The 23,064-nt window shown below is 41.3% G+C and overlaps 1 protein-coding gene across 1 annotated transcript in view; it reads right to left on the bottom strand.

Moving 5' to 3' along the window:
- The window catches only part of gpc5c (glypican 5c), a 95,185-nt gene extending 80,124 nt beyond the window's left edge, over positions 1–15,061 (bottom strand). Inside the window, exons 1-2 of the mRNA XM_034137309.1 lie at positions 14,669–15,061; positions 6,037–6,198 (exon numbers count right to left, since the gene is read on the bottom strand). Of these exons, the coding sequence (XP_033993200.1) occupies positions 6,037–6,198; positions 14,669–14,846 (340 nt within the window). The 5' untranslated portion in view covers positions 14,847–15,061. The remainder of the gene's footprint in view (positions 1–6,036; positions 6,199–14,668) is intronic.
- Between the last annotated feature and the right edge of the window lie 8,003 nt (positions 15,062–23,064).

Genomic DNA, 23,064 nt, shown 5'->3' with positions numbered 1-23,064 from the left:
AAGCAGAGGAGTGTCCAACACAGGGCGTAATGAGGAAAGAGGGTTGACTTGAATGAGGGAGTGATGGAGTGAGTTGGTAGTGAGACACAGGAGATGGAAAGCCAATTCCAACCTACTCTGGGCCGAAGTAACCGTGTGAGTCACAACACAGAGACAAGCAAACTACGACGCTCACCCACTTATGCATTAAAAACACATATTAGGAACACACCCTGATCTCCCACAGGTGCCGGATGGAAGCTGCTCTTCCTCACAGACATGCAAGTCAGGCCAGATTGGATGTTCAAGCCCTCTTTCCCTCACGCTATGGCTTACCAATACTTCGTTATTTCTCCAAGAATGACCTTATTTTGGTCAACATCCACTAGCATTTCCCTTAACAATACCTAATTTGTAAACTGAACAATTTGAGAAAGAGTCTCTCACTTATGTTGTTGATCAGATGTTTTCTGATAAAGGTTTGGACAGCCAGCTGCTGTTCACAAACATGTCGGCTAATGCAGATGAATATCTACAACTTAGATACAACGCAAACAAAGACACACACACTTTATGACTTGTGGGATCATTCTGGGAAGGAGGGTGCAGCAGACAGGACACTGGAAAGGCCAGGCTGGACCGACCAGCGGCAGTTGAGTACAAATCCCATCAGCCCCGCCAGACAGATTGTGTTCCAGAAAAGCCAAATTGTCTTGGACAGTGTACAAGCCCCAGGAGATGCGACTTTGTCTGAGATTACAGAGAAACTTCCTTGGACCTCAAGCTTATTATGCTCACACAATAGTAGTGAGACTAATGAAGCTTAGTCTACTCAAAGAGTGTTTGTTAAGGATCGCTGAGAAGCACCCTCAGAAAAAGTGTATGCAGAGTAGTGTCAGAAAGTCATTCCATGAGAGAAGAGATGGAGTTGGCGAGAAAAAGAAGGGGTATTTATCTCAGTTTCATTTCATGCTAGTATGTCAAATTATAGCTGTGGAGACTGGCGGCAAGCTAATCTACACAGAGCTCATATTTGTTTAGGCTTTGAATGTAATATTGAGGAGCATGGATGGCTGAAGAAGACTGAGGCTGTTGGGGAGCAGAAAAACAATGAAGTTACGGGGCGATGGAGAAGAATGTAGTGTTTATGGTTTCATTCTGCACGCTTGGCAAGTGGGTTATCTTTGAGACATGAAGATTCCCTATAGCATTCCTGGTCCAGCATGCTCTTGTTAAGCAAACAATGCTGGCAACGCATGGACCACAGTCAGAGAGAGACACCAAGGAAGAAAAAGGGAGAGTTTTCAGAGAGCAGCAGTACAGTGTGAATCTCCAGGGCAGAAACCTGTTGATTCAACAGTCTTGAAAGGCAGACCACATTATGCACACACCTGATAGAACCATATTCAAAGCACACCTGAGCACACTTTCTCTCTGACGTGGGTAACCATGAAGCTCTCGTTTTTTTCTGTTCCTCTAGGCCTGACTCTCTTGATATTCACATAGTCATGCTTACGTGAGAGGGACAGACAAAAAGCAGAGGTAATTAGGGACGCTTTGAGTGTGACTTTATGACTGCAAGGGGCTTTGAGCTTTTCCCCTCCCTCCCCCTCTTTCACTTTGTTCTTTCCCCCATTTTCCCAGAGTCCTGCAAACTCTGAGGGATACATATCCTGCCCTTATGTGTCATGTCTACTCGGGAGACTCAGGAGGCGTAGATAAAATGCAAACATCCTTCAGACTCGCAGACTTACACACGCAATATATTCGCTCCCACTATTAGGTCCATAAACACGTTTCCACTCCACCCTGTGTGATTAAATGAGACGTGTAGGGATGGATTCCGGATATCCTCCCTAATTTGAGCATGAGCTCATGGTGCAGTGCAATGTCATCCTGTGTCCAAGCATCAGCCTCTAGAGCAATAACCCTGTCGGTCAAAACATCTGCACAGGAAAAAAAAACATGCAGACATGAAGTAAGAGAACAAAAATATAATGATGTGAGAGAGGACAGGCTAACAAGATCACAAGCAAACGTGAGAGGACTTCCAGACAAAATGCAGAGAGATCGCGATACAGATAGAGGGGGTTTTATTCTGACGAAAGAGTGAAGATAGGCAACCACAGCCAAGTGATTCATCATTCCCACTCGCACACACTTATAGACATGCAGACACACACACACATGCCGACACAAACACACATAAATCACCACTATTTAATCAATAAGACAGTTGCCTTTACCGAGGGTGTGTTGTGTAAGCCACCCAGGATGATCTTGACAGTAAAAGTGAAGACAGCAAAGGAATTTTCATCTGGAGTGGCTTATAAACAATAAGGCTTTAGGCTAGATATTCTCATCCATCTGTCTGCGCCTAGAGGTTGGAATGAGAGACAGTGGTGTAAAGAGCAACCGATATGAAGAATACTGTCTACTGACACCACAAAGGCAATCAGGGTCAGAGAGACAATTACAGTTGATTGAACTCGGGACACCTGAGGAAGCACGAACACACCAACAAACCATAAAGTCAGTGTTTATTTTCTTTCATCACCAATTGTCATGTCTCCGAGTCATCTCATTCAACTACACTCATGAATGTGCCGTCTCCCAGGACAGCAGGGGTGTGGGGGGGGGGGGGGGGAGGGGTGTTCTGGAGAGTTCCTGGATGATGAGACAAGAATCTGCTAATTATGTCGCCTCAGTGAGGAAAGGCATCATCCTTGCCACAGACTCTATTCTCTCTCTCTCTCTCTCTCTTTCTCAAATGAAGTCCTTTTATTAACGGGCACGTCAAGTTTGAAATGAGATGCACTTCCATTTATGATAGAGAGCTATCTAGGCCAGCAGAAAGGCATTTCTCTGAAAAGAGTTTGTCAACTCTTGTGAGGACAAGTTGAATCCTTAGGTGGTCTTGGTGACTTGCACGGGTGGTAAATACTGTACATGCTCTCATGTCTTTGGTACAGATTTATGCACACACATACACAATGCACAAAATGGTTGAACACACACACACACGCACACACAGATGCCGTGGCCTTTAGCCGTGGGCTCATATCGGTGACACTAGTGATCAAAAGTGTCAGCATTTTCTTGACATCTGCTCCCCAGCAGTGTGAGTAGATACTATACCCAGATACTGACTCTCTTGCTCATCATTCCCACCTGTCATGCACACGCACTCACAAACAAATTGGATTGCCTGCACAACAACTTGCCAACAAGTGATTGCTGCATATTGGACTGAACGAGTTATTTATACGAGAGGTTGTTGGAACTAATTAAAAGTAAGGCTCTAGAGTCTAACCCAACAGATCTACTGATTAACGAGTAGTGGGGCAAACAGACATACAAAGATTCAAGTGGTTAATCCATCTGTTCAACTTTGTCTTAGCCAATCAGAACACCACAGAGAGGTGTCCAGTCAGTAAGATTATTCCAGATCTGATTGGCTACAACAGGCTGACAGGCAAAATCCCTTGATGGCAGCTTTAAACTGGAGCAGCTTAGACTGGGCTCTGGGGCTGACACCTATCCTATCCACCACCAGGCCCAAACACTCATTACCTCGGTCTGTTTGTGTGTTAAGAGTGAGAGAGGGTTATCTTTTTGTACGTTTTGGGAAAGTTCAATGGTAGGAGGAAAGATAGAGGAAAGGATATACTACGGGGAAAGGAGGTTGTTATGTAAAAATATGTAACATGCCTGCATGGTTTTAGGGTGTGGCAGTATTAGGGTGAAAGTGGAAGGCAATATCTGGAGAATCCCAAAGATTATTGGTTCAGTTTCACTTTAAAGCACATGAACCTGATCCTTCATATTTATACAGTATCGGTAACATTAGTGGACAAACTCTCATTGCATTAATAAATGTGGTCTGTGTTTATGGGGTCATACTCATGACATGACAACTCCCACACAAGACAAAGCACAGTAGGGCCTTTAGAGCTGTCAAAACAAATGCAGGCCAACGCAAACACACACACGCAGACACACTCCTTACACACACACAGCATCTCCTTTCTAACGGGCTTGTCCTTTTGGCCAAACTTTAACAATCAGCAGGAGTGATTTTGAGTTAAAACAATAAAAGCTACAACGGATAAAGAGCATACACACAAAGGAATTGCCTTTATAAGATTTGCAGTATGAGTTGAAAGACAGAGGGAGGGAAAGCAGTAGAGAAAACAGTGGCCACATCATGAAAGTATTATCCAATAAACAGATTAACAGCAGAAGAGTTTTTAGCCTGCACACTAGTGGCTCAGTGGTGAACTGCAAGATGCCGTCGGAAATATATTGTACAAACAAAAAGGGGTAGGAGAAGAAAGCTACCCACAAACAATTTTCCACCAATGTCCCAGTGTGTGAATAACTGTACCAGGGTATCAGCCAAATTCATTTTCTCATTACTTCATGCAGTATATGAGACACTTGCTACTTCACATTCCACTTGAGGCACTCAGACAGCACAGAGACTGTCCTTAGAAGGCCTTGTACATTGAGGGCTAGTGACATCATCATTTTTCAGCACCACCATACTCCAGTTTCTATTGTTATTCCATTGTTATTTTCCATCTTGGCCTTTTCTGGATATGTGGAACACCTGATGTTCATTCTCCTGACAGGCTCAGACATGAGGTAATAAGGGAAAGATCTTAATGATGATGGAAAAGACAAATACCAGAAACACTTCTCGAACATGGTTACTTAAACTGCGTGTAAAACATCTGTAAGAAGGCTCATTTCCATTCTGTGAAAACGTATAGAGTCATTTGTATGTGGAAATTCATATCTTGGTGGTGCTTTGCTACGTTAAACACTGTATTCACGAGTTAAACATGACAGTAATCATTTCCATGACAACACTACAAATAATACACTCTCCAGGTCTATTCCCTCAACAGTTTTATTCTCAATTACACCTTTTTTTAAACATGGGATAAGAATTGGACACATCCCCATCCATCATAAAACACAACTTTGCCAACATGGCTTCTAACCAATCCATTGTCTTATAAAACTAATTGTATGGTACCAAAATTCCTGTAGGACTAAAAACATCCAAAGCACGTCTCCCGCCCTCTGTGGGATTGTGTTCGGAGGTTTTGTGGAGGAAAAACTTGGTCTATTTCGGAAATTTTCAAATTTAAATGACACGGCAATCAGTAGAGGAAGAGGAAAGACAAGCTTGGGCAAATAGTGCATTGCTTGATTCAGTTGGGCGTAGCACAAAACCCTTTGGCAGGCGAGACCTAGCTCAAACAGGCTTTGTATCTACAGCAGGGTCTGTTTATTCGGAACTCAGACATCTGAACTGACCAGGCTACCAAAGAGGCAGCGCAAGGAAAAAGAATCACCACAAATAAACACTTAACAAACAAACAAAAATAATGACTGTGCACAGATTGTTTTACTTCCCAAAACTACTGTCATCTGTTTAAGGATTCAGGTAATTGTGTTGCTGTCCTGACAGCGGGGTCACATAATGACAAAGCAGATCAACTCACAACAAACACTGGAGGCCCGGAAAAAGGCCTCTATACCCTATTTTTCCCCCCCATTTACCCTCAGTGATCACTCTCTGTAGTTCTGTTGCTGCCAAACCCACAGTAGAAAGGGGAGGGGAGGGGAGGGGAGGGGGAGTGAAGCCATGCCCATTTCCTGAGTTGCACACTTGCCAGCTACATTGACCCTAGGGAACTGAATGCAAAACTTTTTTCACAAAATATTGGACAAATAAATATTCGTTGGAAGCAAGAAAACAAACATAGGTATTTTGTTTTTATTGCTGAATTTTGGATCTGAATAAGGGTCACAAGTTCAGTGGCAGGTCAGCATGAAGCTGGGTCAAGTTTTAAATTAAATACTTTGCAGAAGCAAGCATGTTATACTCTAAGTCCCAAATACTGGCAGGTACAACATGTACCAGATAGCGAAATGACCTCACCAAACACGCATCATTTCTTTCCCATCCATCAACAACAACAACTCAGTGTCTCAGGCCAATCGTAACAAACCCCAGTCTGGCCCCTTTGTCCGACCACTTACCCTGGAAGGCATCCGAGTGGCCGGAGATGAGGTGCTCGAGCTCATAGCTGTAGGACTGAATGTTTTGGAGGGTTTCCCTTTTTACAGCCAACTGGTAGCTCTCCTCCATCTTCCGGGTGCAGCAAGACGGACCCTGGTGCTTACAAATCATCAGATCCACATCTAGGGAAGACAAGCAGAAGGATATATGTCACATTTCTTTAATAGTTTGATATCAGCATTCATCTAAGTCACTAACAATGTATCACAGAACATTTGGATTATACATTTTGGATTAGATACGATAACGTCTCTTATGTAGAGACATAGATTTATGATTCTTCACTGCTGTGCAAATATGTGTGAGTATATGTATAGTGTCCTGAGTATGCACATAGATAGACGGCCCATAACTCCATAACTCCATTGGGAGACAGAGGAGGCACCGTGGGAGGGTGAGAAAGTAGACCAAGAATTCATCCGCGTTTGCTGCTAAAAATACTGTCCCTGCTAAATATATAAATACCTTTGGCTCATACAATTGCACACATGTCATCAAGATATACATGTGCACATGTATGTATACTGAAAGTCCCATAAAAACACATGCATGCACTTGCATTTTGCGATATGAACATGCTGAATAACTGTGCACATGCACAAACACACGCACGTGCCGTAAATTGTGTGAGATCACCTTTAGAGTAAGACAGTTATTAGCTATAATACTGCAGCTAAGAACAACCACATGAAGGCAATGACCTAACTGCAGATAATATGATCCAAAGAACAGATCATTCAGGCACAATTACATCAGCTGTGCACCCTGCCAGTGTCACCTTCTTCTCACCCTCGCTACAAATATAAACACTGTAATGACATCACTGAGACCACTCACAATTAGCATGGGCTATTAAGATGGTCCTTTCCCACACATTTCCTCGCACACGGACATTTCCATAATGCAGAAGTCTGATATGATAACTCATTTTACAGGGGTCGGGCTGGACGGGGGTGGCTGAAGGCAGGTGTTGTAACCAGACCCTAAAGCATGGCCTTAGGACAGACCGCAAGACCAGTGCCTCACTGTCCAAATCCCTCCATGAAACACAATAGGGTTGCATTCTCAATCCCTCTTTCCCTTTCTGCTCCCTCTCTCCCATTTGCCTGGCATATCCCAGTGAGGCCTGGGTGTCTCTTAATTACCCAGCGAGGCTCCATTTGTTCCCACCCCAGAGCCAGGCGAGTGAAGTCATCACTGGCTGTCCTGCCCCTTACAGCTCATTATCTCCAATGCTGTAGCAGTGCACTCCCTGCTAATACCGTTATGGCTGTATTGAGGGATTACCTTGACCATCAGTGTATAAAGATGGCATATAACCACATTTAAGAGGGTACAATGTGAAGCAGTTGTTTTGAGTTTACATCTGGTACTTCTCAATGTACCTGCTATCAGGCTTAATAATGCTCTACACAAAAAAAGAAACCCAATCATTTTCAAAATGTGTTTAAACACAAAATAACACATTTTTAAATACATCTAGTATGTCATATGACAGTGTTGTTTTCACTCGTCCTTTATTTTTATGCTGACGTCTTGTAAAATAAGTTCTGAATTCAATTGGAAAATCTAAAAATATGAAGAAATTCCAAAAATATATGGATATGTCAGTTTTAAATCGATGGGTTTGACCTATGTTTCAAAGACAAAAGTGCATTCTGGTGAGTCTACTTCATTCTGGGGTTGAATGTCATCTCAGTTTGACCGTTTGATTTAATAATCCCTGTTTATTAAAATGATCTTATTTAATATGACCTCACCAATCAAGAGCAGCAACTCATGAAAACATTTGCACTACGTTTTTGGGGGTATGTTCGGCTGTGCAGTACAGATTTGGTGGAATAAATGTGTCTGTTAAAATGACATGCAACAACAAACCCTAAAGGCCTTCGTCATCCAACATTTCATACTGATGTCTAAAAATAGGACATGTTTGTCAATCACTCCATAATTATCGGCGGAACCGTATCATTTTTAAATAAGGTGATTAATGACACACACTTAACGATAACAAGCTTGAGCTGTTTTTCTCTGGATAGCGATTAGGTCTTAATGTGAAACTCTTAATGTAAATATAAAATAATGCATTAACTCAGACTTAGAGAGACACATGGGAAACATTAGGTAACTGTGTCACATATTATTTGCCTGTTGAAAGCATGATATATTGTTTTAATTCTGTTTAAGGATGTCATATCTCCATATTTGGCGTGTGTCCTCTCTCCTCCTCTGTCCATGACCCTGTTTTCCTCACTGGCTGGCTCTTTCTCTCCTTTGTGTTTGTGTGTTATCTGTGATATGAAACTAATATCCAGGGACTCAAAGTGGAATCCAGCCTGGCCTCCCCGTCCCTTGCGAGTAGCTCATGGAGTAAGTGATACTCAGAAAGACTTTGGCTGTTAAAGCCACCACAGCAGTCAGGGCAAGCTGACTGTGTCACGAATATACCATGCCACTTTCTGGAATCTTTAGAAGCCATGTCACATTTTGTATGAACATATTGCTAAGTTGGCTATTTAGATATAATATTGTACCTACAGTATACAGTGACAGTGTTTTAGTGGCTTCTTCCTGAAGGGTAAAATATGTTTTGAGGACTCACAGGCCTCAACGTATTGAGGGTAACAGTCATTCGAGGACTCCAAGCGTCATTAAGGTCTACAATGTAGAACATACAGTATCTATTAATATCTGACTGCGGTGTGTTTGAGTAACACATGAATTATTTGAAACCAAACTATTATTTTACATTTTCCTACAGGCTGCAACCCTATAAAAAAGTTGTTATTGTTTAATAACAAAGCATTTGGTTTGGCTTAATGGGTATTTGATGTCAATAAAAAATGTGCATCTATAAAAGTAAAATATTTACACAGATTCTTTCAGCCAAACTGAGGTAGGCACCTTTGGCAACAGCAAAGGTTTTGAACATCTGGACAATTTTTCCCCATTATTTTTACAAAACTACTCAAGCTCTGTCAAATTGCTCAGGGACCATGAATCATCAACAATTTTCAAGTCCTGCTTCAAATGTTTGATTTTCTAGATGGGAATGGTCTCTGACTTGACTTAGGCTGAGATCAGCATGACTGAATTTAAGACATTCCTGCATACATTTGGCTTTATGTGTGGATTTGTTCATTTAAAAGTCAAAATGACATTTGAGTTGCCTTCAACTTTCCTTTCTCTTTGCCGCTTTGCCATTAAAGTTATTGTATGCACTGTTCATGTACTTCACAGAGGCGTCATGGTGGCCTCAATCATTAATGCAATACTCTCACAGATAACTTCTTTGGCAGTTAGTTCAACCTTTAAATACCATGTAAATGTTGTTTTATGCATCACATAACTGGTATTTTCAACAACCTTGTTAATGTCCATGCTGACATTTTTGCCGAAAAAGTAATATTACATTCGTGGACTGTCCAGATACTGGTACATTTTACAGACACCACACCTTGATTACTCATCATCGGTAATGTCTATTCAACCATTACGCCCTTCTAATGGCGGCCAGCTATGTCAATGATGATAAAGATGTGGGAATACTGTAAATATCTATACTGTTATACTGTTAATAACTTTTACTTAAGCAATAACAGATTAAATGCACTAACAGGGATATACCTGTACAAAGTATGAGGGAGGACACTTTTGTATCACCACTTTCCGCAGAATTTGTTTATTATTTTGCAAATTTCAAAGTTTCTCACTCGCCGATGTTAATTTATCTACAAGGCGTAGCTATTTATCTGATTTCACATATCAACTCTTGGCTTTAATGTGACATTGTATTGACTTGAATAGGCCAAAAGGACTGAATTATACTGGTCCTTTGTACTTAGTGGCTAATGTGAACACTTGTAATTCTGACTGGCTAAACCTTAACACACTTTGCTCTCCAGACTGGATGTCAACTCTGAATCTTAATTCCCTTAATCGTCCTCAGGTGACAAATACCTCGAGAGTAATTTGCCGTATTAAAGCCATGGCTCAGGGGTCTTGATTTGCCAGTCACAATCCCCTCAGCAACACCTCAGTGCCCTTCAGTGCACAAGTCAAAACTCCAGAGTGGAGAAACTCTACCACTGAATAATTGCCCTGCTAACTTGCATGCCATTCTCAAAATGTGGTACTACAGTAACAGAGCTGAGTACAGTATACAGCAGATAAGATGGTTAGTTATTACCAGACTTTTTAAAACACACATGCATAAACCTTTGCACCCAGAAAAGTATCTTTATACAGCTCACATCTCAATATGGTGTGGAAAAGTTGTTATGATTTGGAATGTGTTGATGACGGTGAGGGTTGTGGGTTGCTAATGCTGCCGTTTTGATGTTTTTCGGAGAACAAGAATAACTTTGTTAGAAAGTAGCCAATTAATGCAGTAACCCTTCTCCTGCCTCAGGAAGCCAGCTCCCTTTGAAGATCACAGATCCACTGAATATACAGGATATTTACTCTACACAGATCTGCTGTGTTTTGGATGGACCATGTTGAATGAAAACACGTCTCAAAAGGGTATATGCCGCATACCTGCACTTTTGGCCAACCTTGAAACTACTGGAATGTTTAGCTTTCGCAAACCCTGAGCTGGAAAGACCTAAAGTGCTTGGCACAGGTTCCAAAGTTGCTCCAGAGGGCAGAGGTTGGACAGCAAGAGTTTAGAAAGAGGCTGGTGGGCTGATGCAGACCTGTTAAAGCAGCATTATCAGAGGGGTGCTCAGCCACTAACTGGCAGAGTAATTATGTTAGCATTTAAAATAGTCTGTTAAACACTCCCTCTCAGAAACCAGCTCTCCTCTCATGCACTATTTCTGTCCCTAGAGCGCAGAAAGTCCATCTTGTCTAAACGGTTATATTATTGGAGATGAAGATGATATACTTGGCAGTGTACTAACATCATAAAATGACATGGGCTGCTAACACAGTAGCAAGCAAGGAGTGTAAGGACACACACAATCGACTCAAAAACTAGACTAAGGCTGAAATCCAATAAGAACTGTTGCATAGAGATCGACTCAGACAGTAATTAGCTTTATAATTGGACCACACTGGGAATGCTGGAGTGTTTGTAGGATAAAGAAAGAGCATCTAGGGTGCTGGTCAGTTCATTCATCTCTACCTTCTTTTTACGCGAAGACGTCTGGGTTTTATCTTTTATTTACCACTAATAGATTTGAATGGATTTAGTTTTTTGTAATGTTCTTGTGTGAATTTATATTACATTGAGTAGGTGATAGAGAGGACGGGGGAATAAAAGACATGCCTAATCATTTTAGGTGTGAACAGAGTACAGTATAGCTGTTCAACATGGGCATGCTCTCTCAGTGAGAAAGGCCAAGTTAAAAAGGGAATCAAATATAACTACAGCCAATCAAAGAACACCCCGAGCTTTGAGAGCTTGCCAAGTCTTTTAACAGTAATAAGTCGAACAAAGTCTTCTGTGTGTGGTATGTACACAATCAGATAAGCCCTGCTCAATCAGATAGTTTTAACTGAGCTTGAAAATTGGTTGATCATATCTGAGGACATTATCCAAGAAGCCAGCTGTAGAATTAGTGTGTCTGTGAGCAGCACTGCTAGCTGTCTGCTTTCAAAGTGATCTATCTCCAAAGGGCTAAATCAGCACCCTGTAGTAATTTCAATATGGAGCATTTGGCTGTGTACCGCAGTACCAAAGTGGTCATAACTCTTAAAAATAATCACAGGATAAGCAACTTCATGTCACTGATTATTCAAGTTCCTTTGAAGCTGAATCTGGCATGGAGATAAAGTCACTCTTTATAAAGTGTGGCCCAGAGAACACGTTTAATGCCTGGAGAGCAAATATTTTGGTCTGAAATAATTCAATACAAGGACATACCGTATTGGTCAAATACTCCCCAGTCATTATATGGCCATTCAATACAACAGTTTCAGCACACATATGTAACTAAGTATGTTTCTATAAATGTTGAGTGCCTCTAAAGGACTTAATATCCCTATTAGCAGTAAATAAATAACAGAAATAGTAGAACATCGAATAGGGTATACATCTACCTAAAACATTACATTAAGTTATTACAGAATTTCATATTTTTCTAAAGAATGTTAGTACTTCTGCAACCTCTGCTAGCCAACAGGAGACATTCATAAGGCATGATCACTACGTATTGTGGCCGTTTTTGAAAACAGAAATATTCATCTGTACCGTAAAAGTGTGATTCTTTTCATGTGGGATCATATCCAATTGGCCAACTCTTAAGTTCCCTGCTGCCACACTCCTGGCGCTTAGGGAGAAATCAGTTCGCCACACATGAATGAAACGCAGCACTGTATCCTAAAACAAACATCAGACTGTGAAAAGGGCTGAAGTTTTGCCACTTCGAATTTCAAGAGTTGCTTTTATTGGCATTTGATCTGAGAACTGAAACAGAGTAGCATAATTGTGTACACACACACATATACACCAATTCTCCCACTCAAACACCGGCTTCCATGGTTAGTGCTTTGAAGACAAGATTGCGCCTGACCCAAAACAACCTCTCTAGGTGAAATACAAATAAAAAGCAAAATAAGATAGAAGCCCAAAATGTTAAAGCAATGTTTGATTAGCTGTGAAGGGGCAGAGAGGTTTTGGAGAGTAAATGCAGTTCAAAACATCTTTTACACACAAATATTTATTTCAATTAATAGTCCAGACCAAAAAGCCGCAGTTTGTATCTGCATCATAGCAGCCCAGTTTTACAAAAATGTTATGGAGGGTGAGTCTCAGAAATAAAATATAGAGGTGGGGGGAAAAAATAATTTAAAAGTAATGACTGTTCCATAGACTTCAGACCATACTGCGTGTATGCTGCTATGCTCACAGGCAGGTAAAATGCTCATCAACAGCTGCTATACTTATATGTAGCTTCTGCCAATACACTGCAGACTGTAAGATATTGTCACGCAATCCTGTTTCTCTAGACGCCTGACATCCTAAGAAGACCAAGGTCCTTTCCAAAACTACTGCTTGCAATAAAGTTGACATCCTCTGTTGCTAGTAGTGACACCCTGCTAAACAAACATATCAAGTGGTTTGGATGCCCCTCTAGGTATGTTTACCACTCAGCTATCTATTGCTCTTCTCACTGTTACAGCTTGCATACTCAGACTGGGTGATACTCAAGCTGCCACAAACCTGCATGCAACACTATTGCGATAGTATTTCAGTATTTGCCAGGAAAAGTAGCCTACTGAAAGACACACTAAAATTAGGAAATGTATAGAAATGATGAAAGGCTTCAAAAGATAGTAAAAACATAATAATTTACACTGAATAGCCAAATGTTGTATATATATGTCAATACAGACGGCCCCACATAGAGGAAATATGACATAATCGGTTAAAAGTTTCTCACTATGCTTACAGAAAAACTGTTAAGCAAACTAAGCATAGTTGAACTAAAGCCTAAACCTGCTAAAAATGCATTTTGCCTCCAAAACAGATTTGGAGCTAATGTTTATTCTCATAAAAAAAATCTTTCCTCAGTGTGCAAGAGGAAAGCACATACCACAAAACCTTCAAGGCGTTTCAAGCTGCTTTCAAGCATCGCACTGGCAGAAATCTGACAAACTACAAATTAAATTGCACCAGTCCGCAGAGGTGCTGAACCTGAGGTGGTTCTTGAGCTCAAGGGCATGGACTCTTAACGGCCTATGCCACCCAAAGTATCTAAAGACCAGGGGGCATAAGAGTTGTTGGTGGCTTGTTCAAATCATTCACTCCTACTGTTGTGGAAACAATATTGTTGACTCTTTATCCACAGAGATTAAATCATGAGACATCAGCAACACACTACCCTGGTTCTAGATCAAAAACTCAGCAGGTATCAAAGAAACACAAATAATAACTGTTAGGTGGTGTAGCAATGTTTAAGTTGTGGCAAAACTCAAGAGGCTCTGATGCTTTAAACAGACACATCAGAGGTTGCTATACTGTATACTGAGTTGTTATATTACTGTAAGTATAATAACACATGTTGGATGTACAGAACAACGATGGACTGATATGATGCCTGGCAAAATGAAAAGGGATTGACAGACACACTTCACTTAACTTAGATTTAACCAAACAAATGATAACCAATCACTTTCATAAGACAGATATTGTTTGGTCCAACAGTTTTTAAGGTCTCCTGAACTGACATTAATAATATGACAAAAGTGAAGACAGATCTATCAATTCTGTATATTTGTCTTTCTATCTCTTGCTGCTGTTGCCACTTGACTGGGCTTACTTTTGCTGTTGGGAGATCACTCAGAGTAAGTGTGCTGACCCACGTGTGCTTTTGACAGACATACAGAATGGTTAGAAGCATTGGAAATAATCAAAGGCTTTTTCTTCTTTTTAAATTGTAGGCATTAAAAACTACATTTTTAACACATTTGCACTTGGTAGGTTGTTTGCTGACATCGAATATTATAGTAGTTTAAGTTAAATGCACGACTAATCTCTGCTGATCCATTAATAAACTGACTGCGGATCCATAACAAAATATGATGTTTGAACTAGACTTCAGCCAAAGTGCTCTTCGCCATGAGGTGCCTAACCCACTGGCTCACCTGTGCCAGGTGTCTCCGGGACGCGGTGCAGCGGCCCGACCTGCCGCAGCTGGAAAGCGGTCTTCACTTCATGACAGCTGTACGCGTCCACGTCGATCAAATGTGCCGCAAATATGACCGCTGACAAAATCCAAAAGGATCCGCAAGAGTTTACGCGTGGGCATATTCCTCGGGACATTGCCGCATCTCACACCAGGTATCCTTGTGGATCTGTAGCCTGGTTGAAAACTGTGTGACAGTGTTGAAAATAGACCGCACTCAAGTACAATGAAGCGACGATGAGTTTAAACATCTGACTAACGTTCCCGTCTGAGTTTCACATAATTGGTTGGGATGAGAGGTTCGGGTCTTCTCTTGGACAGAGGGAGAGCGGTGTGGGCTAAAGCCAGTGTGTCCCGCGCTCAACACTTTGCAGTGGTCGGCTGTCTGCATGCCTGTTTCCAAAGACTCGCGCACACTCCCCTCCCTTTCTGTTTACTTCAGCTAAGTGCCCCAACTAAAACTCACTACAATATCCTACAGGGACTTGCAGTGTCAGTAGCCTTATTAATTAACAACATTTTAAATCCCAACTTCTGAACAATTTCCCTTGGTGTTTTTAATTCAACAAAAACATGACTAACGTATTTTACACACTATTCGCATTATATTTGAACGTTTTGCTGCAACTGTTTGTGCCCCGTTAGAGTAACAGGGTTACAACTGAATATAAAACAGATCATTACACAAATGTTCCAAATCAAAACCTCACCCCATTTGTTGTAGTGGTTGTTTATTTCTGTAACAGAACCAAAGATCATTCCACTTTGAAACTAAGGGAGATACCCAAATTCACTGCTACAGGTGAGAAACAATTTCAGAACATGTCATACAATAACTTGCTATTTACTCACTAGGATAATAAGGAAATGCAGGCCGATATGTGATCTGTCCAAGACAGAAACATAAATAAGTATGGGGTGGAATTGGGTAAAACAGGATAAGATATTTCATTGGTTTTCAGAGTATAGTAATGGTTGAGTTGCATCTGATTCTCCCTGCAACATGGAGAATCCTGTGCTCACTGTTGCTGAAGCTGTGTAGCAATAGTTTATACAGTTATTTGATTCACATTGCTGCCATCTACTGGCTAAAATGTTTTAAGTTAAAATGATCAACAACAAAAAAAGATCAGCAGTGATAGTGATGTGTTTTTCAGATTCAGTGTTCAATAATTTAGTTTGACTTAAGATTCAAAATGTAGTCAATAAACCAGAGGAGGGGTATTGGAGGCCATGCACCTTGTAAGATTTCACCCCTGCATTATGAGCAGGGCCGTCCCTCCCTACAGGCCGATCATGCAGACTGCGTGGGGCCTCACCTTGCGGAGGGGGCCTCATCTTGCAGAGGGACCGGGAGGGTGCCTCAACTGAGCCGAAAATGCGGCGCACCTATGCGCTTATGCAGCGCAATTAGTGTGGCGTGGCACGGTTTCGCCGCTGCGAGGCTCCACTAGCAACTGTGCACTTCCTGCTATGACAAGTCAAACTGTTAAAATGATCTGTAGGCAGGAAACCCTTTGTGAACCTGGTTTTATTTATGGCTTGCTACATAAACAAAGCATTAAGCTGACATTAAGTTATTATCTAATGTGATGAGGGCGAGTTTATTGCCCGTCTTAGTTTTTTTGCAGGTCTGCTACAGTAGAGATTTCCATTCCTACTTATCCACTGGCAACTGCTTGTATAATGAACCACCCATCCAATGGCGTTCATGAAACACAAACAGCTGCTGCTGCCACAATATACTTTATTTAACTTTAACAACACAAATACTCTACTCTTCTTCCGTTGGCTAGGAAGCAAAAGCAGCCAGGAATAAATCAAGTGTAAGGTTACACAGTGACTCCACAACAATAAAGATTAGCTACCACAAAACAGCAAACAAGACATGAAGGTCACCAAGTTTGTTGTACACATAACATAGATAGAACATATGGTCTTTCTTTACAACTACATAGATCTTATACACAGTAGTAAAGACTGAAAAGCCATTAATTAGTTGTTGTGTCTGTAACAAACCTTTGCAAATGCAGTTTTCCTCAATGTCCTGTCTGAGTTTCTGTATGCTGATATAAGTCATTGCAGTAGAGGGTGCTCTTGAGTCAAATATAGTCCAAATGTTGTCCTTATCACTTGTGTGATACTGAATATACACAAGTGATTATATTACTGCAGAGGCATAACATAACATTGGGTGCCATGTGACAGAGATGTAGCCCCTGTAGAAGGATCCAAATATTTCAGTCAAGATGTAGCTATTGGAGGCACCAGTAGCACTTGTCCTCTTGTTTTATGTTGCATCATTTGAGAACAGCAGACTCAATGGCTCTTTAGCCAGTGTAATGCCAATGTTTTACTCAACAGCTTTTGTGCAAGTGGTAGACCTACAAAGGCATTTTATATGATTGTATACGATACTACTTTCAGGCTTAAAATACACTTACCTGAAGGAGGCCCTCTGCAAAAGCTAAAGCACATCACAGTGCTGAAGTTGTACAGCACAACATGCTCTCAGATGTTGCTCTCCCATTCCTGCAAGGCAAATATGTTCTTAATTAGTTCCAATGCCTCAACATGCCTTATACGAACAGTAAACAAATCAAGGAAATTAGAAAGATCCTGACAGTCTCGGCGGGACCAAAAGCTTGGGGTCATCATTAGAAGTGACAATTGAGTTTTAGAATTATCTGCCAAAATCATTCGAGATGCTATTTGCGTTTCATAGGAAAGTTCAACGGTTTCTTTAAGGAACTTATTTCCATAAGTTATTTCCATGAGTTAACTTATTACAGCGTAAGGTATCAACCAACACAAGGACAGGTTTAGCTTTTTTGCCTTAGAAAATTCAAACACATCTCAAAAAAGCATTATAAAACAGCAATCATATTATAACTCCCAATTCTGCTTTGTCTCTTGGTAAATGATCATCACACCAAACAGCATCAATTTGGAGACAGTGAGTCAGAAGGGCTGAAGCAAGCTAACTTAGTTAAAGGGATGTGAACTTGCCTGAAATCCAATACATTTACTGCATTTGCTGCCATTTTTAACAGCCATGCTGAGGATTGTTCCAGCAGGACTAGAGCCAGCTAATTCCAAGACTGTTTGTCAAAAATAATGCAAAGATAATGGTCGTTTTACAACATTTGTGAGAATACAAAATAAGGAAAAAAACAGTTGCATTCTGATGATACAGTAGGCTATAGAGTTTATGACAGAATGCGATTTTAGCTGGCTAAGAAATAAAATAAGTTTTGAACTTTGGGAACAATAAATTACAAATGATATGGCATAGAGTGGAAGACCCTTGTGTAGGTACAGCAATGCCATGTGTTTTGTTTATATTATGTCATTGTTGACGTTGTTGTATTAAGGTAAGTTAGCACAACACACAGACCAGTGTAGGCTATATAGTTGACCAAAGCTAGCATGGGCAAGAAGAGTAAATGACTCACAACAACGCTTTAAAAAAACATAACTAATATTTTTAAACTAGCCAGTGTATATACTTCAATGGAGATACTCGTTTAGCCTATCTGAGATTAACTGTTCGGAGCAAAGGTGAACGTTTAATTGACATCACGATGTATAAAAGAAAACCTTTTTTGGGTCAAAAAGGCCAGAATTCACCACCACTTGGGCCTACCATAGACTATATGAAGCCTTCCTTCCACGGTAACTTAGTAAGTGACTTTATTAACCAACGTTAGTCAGCTAACAAGCTAAATAAATTAACAAACGTTTTAGCTAGTGCCAGTTTGTTGTCACTCAGCTAACTAGCTAGCTGTTTGTGTTACAGTTAGCTAGCCACCCGCAGTTAGGGTTAGGCATGGGTTGGTTAGGGCAAGCTACTCTCATTTAATACAGTGATAGATAGGCCTACATGTCTTGAAAACGTACCTCAATGATCATCCGAAATGAAGGAAGGTGGGCACTGGGCGGAGGTACGTTTCATGCAAAGACCACACGGACGGACATGTCCAGTTAGAATAAATGCAGCCATTATTATACCCAATTATACCTGTGCTTTCCCTACTGTGACGACATCACAGTTTCTGCAGTGAAAAAAATCATTATTGGTTATAAAGTCATCATCAAAGTTATTACAGTAGGCTGTAATGTGTCTATAGCAAATATTAGTCTCACTTTGAAATCATAGAGCAACCGTTAAACCTACACCAATAGTAGGCCTATGTGTTTTAGGAAAGCTACACATTCCAGTAAAATATTTACTTTTTAGGATGTCCATTATTATGACAAAATCTTGTCAAATGTTCTTTCTTTTTTTTACTGTGATTCTATAATGACTTTAATCCTAATTTAGCCTACATACTCAATGAGCTTTCCAATGCTCCTGAAAAGTAATGTTTTGAATTTGAGGGAGTCTAATTGCATTCTATTATGTGTTTAACTTTAACATTTGATTTAAGACAGTGAGATCTATTTCTCCAGAAAGGTGTACAGGAGACACTCCTGATGCTGCTGCTCCTGGTAAAACCTTTTTATGCCATTTATGTTCCATGTGAGGAAAGACAAAAGTTATGTATTTGAATTTGGTCAGCAGATGGCGCCAATAACCCTTATTTCTTATAGCCATTCATTAATGCTCATGCAGGTTTGTTTTTCTGTAATAAGTACCTTTAACATAGGACAACTATTTTCTGTTATTTTAACATACCATCCGACTTAAATTAACTTTTTTTTCTACAGCCATTGTTAACCTTATTTTAAAGTACACATGTTTTGATAACAAATCTCATGTTTCCCTTGTTAGGAGTTGGCAGGAGTAGGTCAGTAGTCAGCCCTAGCATCCTTACAGTCATCACATAAACATGACATGTATTCACTGAGCAATCAATTTGTTATCCCTGAAGGAAAACATCAGTCAGTATTTACACAGACCCATAAAACTGTCTACAGTGTTCTCATGCTGAGATTCTTTTAACCATATGATGAGTTAACAAATATTACTGTGGTGATGCCAATTAAGCACATCCAATCCTTTGAATAGGACTTCAGTCGGATGAAGTGGCTGCAGTAATCATGGCAGGGGATCCTTCATTCTGTGTCCACATGCTGTGTCTGAGTCCAGTGGTTAGCAGACCATCTCTTGGGGCTTTAGCCCATCAGTTCTGGCCCTCTAAACTGGGTATTTAAGGGACTTACAGGGGGTTAAACCCCCAAGATTGCAGCCCTCACCCGCCTGTTTGAGAGATTATGTTCTTCAGTCTTCCATTTTCACCTCTCTGTCTTGTCGGAAACAGCAGGAAGTGTGGAGGCTAGACGTTAGAGACATGCCTCAGCTTGACATCTCTGGAGGGAGGAAGTTGTGATAAATGAGTTTGGAAAAGCTTGATTAAGTAGAACATCACCACATGCTGTGCAGCTGAATTTGAAGTAACTTGTGGGTTAGATTTTGGGAAACATCTTTCTAAGTAATGGAATATATATAATATCTTGCAATCAGAGAATCCTAAACAGGGTGTGCATTGAGTACTTAAAGGGCATGCAAGCATGTAACATGGAGTGGTCAAATGTCTGCACAGTGCAGTCCAGAGCAGGAACCTTATGCTCTATTTCTCTCAGCTAGATGTGAGGAGTGGAAGTAAGCCGTGCTGCATCTTTAATGAGAGTCTGACATCTTCAGGCTCACTATCTGTCCAGCTAGTGCCTTCTTTATCCGTACCTGCATGGCACTCACTGAGGGGACAGAAAACAGAAAATGCCACTAAGCCCACAGATGCTTTCAAGAACAAACCACCACACCCTCCCTAGAAGTGAATGCCATGTATAGTAGCACAATGTGTAGGTGCCAATCCCTGACAGCAGGAAATTGCACTTAATAAAACCTCGTAAAGCATAGTCCTTGCCCTCACTCTATATCCTCAGTGGCATTTAATTGATTGGTTAAATGGTTTTCATAGACTCTTCATTAGCCCGTTACAGCAGTGGATCAATACCACATCATTACATGCATGATTGAACCAAGTACCAGCCATGCGCTGCAGGGCCCATTGGTTTGCATTTGTAAACATTGAATTATTGTGACACTGGCCAACTACATGAACTGGCAAGGTGATGTTGCTCTGCCAAAAACGTACAAAACTGATTGACTACGCGCACTGGCTTGTCATGAACTGAATGAAGGATATATTATTAAAGCAGAACAACAATTAAGTATTGGAATCAGCACCCAGTTTAAGATGAGCAAGGATACAATTAATATGTATAGTTGAGACAGCCAAATTGGAGCAAATATCCAACTTGCCAATACCAAACATATGTTGCCTTATGGGAGAGCCTCGCTTCTAAGTTCTGGTATTGCATATATACAGTATACTCACAGGTAGCCATTAGTCTACTGCAGCTCACATTATCGTATCAAATGTTCAAGATCGAGCGGTTTAATCTAACAGCTAAACAACATCTGGGGATGAAATCACACCAACCACAAAGCCAAATCTGCTTTCTTTCACTTGATCAGCTCCGCCTTCATTTACATCTCAATGACATACCTGTAAAGTTTTGTGACTGTGCCTTGCGCCAAGTCCACAGACAGACAGACGGACAGACAGAAAGACAGACAAATACTGTACTGTATATAAACACATGGCAAAGTATTAAAAGCTTCCTCTGTCGTAGTTCCAGCTAGAGTATGGTGTCACCAGGATCACTTTTTGGCATTATGACACTAGCATAGACTAAAAAGTTAAAAACAATACCAGTGTTGTTGTGGTTGCTGGTAACAATGATTTCATTATCAAACTACATTTGCAAATGAATTTGAATACAGTAAAATATTCTTCCACTAATGTATGCAGGCAGTTTGGATGTCTTACTCTTTGTATGCAAGTCTTTTGTGTCTGTAAGCGTGTGTGAAGTGCAAAGTTGCAGCCATCGTATCTTATTTCACCCCCTATTCTGTCCCTTAGGGAGCATCCTCCACTGTTCACAAAACAAAGTACTGTTGTGCACATAGGTGGAAACATTTGTCTAACCCGTTCACCCCTGAGATTTCCTCACTTTCTGTGTTCATTGAACGGAATGAGATCTAAATACTTCTGTAGAGCCTGTACACATGGGCGTTATACTGAGGTCAAACTGGCGCCCTTGTGTATGTGCATGTGCATGAGCGCGTGTGCTGACTTGGTGTGGATGAAGTGACTTGCTTTGTGCGTGACCAGTCGACCACATCCCTCACAATAGGCAGAAAAAGGGGGTGACTACCTTTTGACAGAGCATTTCATCTCAATGAGATCATAACAATTGTCTATTTATGGCATGTGGCACGCTGTTATGAGAGGAGTGTTTGAACTCGGTGCAGAGGAATGCTGTCGAATTTCATCCCGTTTTACCTTTCAGATCCTCACTCCAAAACAGCTGCCTCTTTTAATAATCATATGCAGTCCAGCACAGCGGTTCATCCCTAGCCCTGCTGAACTCAGTATTGCTCTTTTGACTCCCCCTCCCCTCGCTTTATTTTTTAACACTGTCCCATTCTCTCTTTTACACTGACCATCACGTTTGTGAACTGTTTTTGGTGCCCCCACCCCCCCCCCCCCCTTCATAGTGCGAGACAGAACCAGGGATATAGGGAGGGAGGGGGGAAAGTGAGGGGGGAGAAGAGGAGGGGTTAAGAGAAATGGAGGGAAGGGTTGATGAAAACAACAGATCTCTGCTCCCTAATCCTTTTGTGTCGACGGTGTTAATCCACCCGAGCAAACCCAGCCTCCCCCCCCCCCCTCCCCCACCGACCCACACCGCTCGCCCTCCCTCAACCCCTGCTTCTGCAGCATATACCAGGCGCACCACCACATAAACAAACGACAGCCCTCCTGAAACCAATACCAGTCCCCCAGACAGTCAAGCAGAAGTGCACGGCAGCCGCTGCCCCCCCCCCCCCCCCCCCCCGAACACGCAACTCAGAATCAACTCTGTCCCTGTTTTCATCCTGTTCATCTTTGCAGCCACTGGGAACAAGTCTATTCTGGATTGCGTGCTTTGTTTATCTATGCAAACATATTTTAAGGTTGCATCAGCATGGCATCGTGTGTATCAGAATTTGCAAAGTATTGTTTAAATATTGCTTTGCTTTCATGCATTTGTTTGTTTTTTCCGTACATACATGTGATAAATGCACTTGACAGCAACACGGTGTATTCACGGCAAGTGTGTTTGTGTCGCGATGTTGTTTACGAGCTTTTAGAGAGAGGGGGGAGGGAGGGATTGGGGTGTCGGGGAGGGGTAGCGCAGCGGTTGCCGGGGAAAGAGGAGGTTGTATCTAATGAGGTCACACCCTGGCAACCCGGTGACTCCTCCCACTCAACCCCCTCCTCTCTACCTCCACCATCTCTC

Source organism: Trematomus bernacchii, unplaced genomic scaffold, assembly GCF_902827165.1.
Source record: "Trematomus bernacchii unplaced genomic scaffold, fTreBer1.1, whole genome shotgun sequence".
Taxonomy (NCBI): Eukaryota; Metazoa; Chordata; class Actinopteri; order Perciformes; family Nototheniidae; genus Trematomus; species Trematomus bernacchii.
The sequence above is the reverse complement of the archived record's forward strand: the minus strand, read 5'-3'. Positions and strand labels throughout refer to the sequence as shown.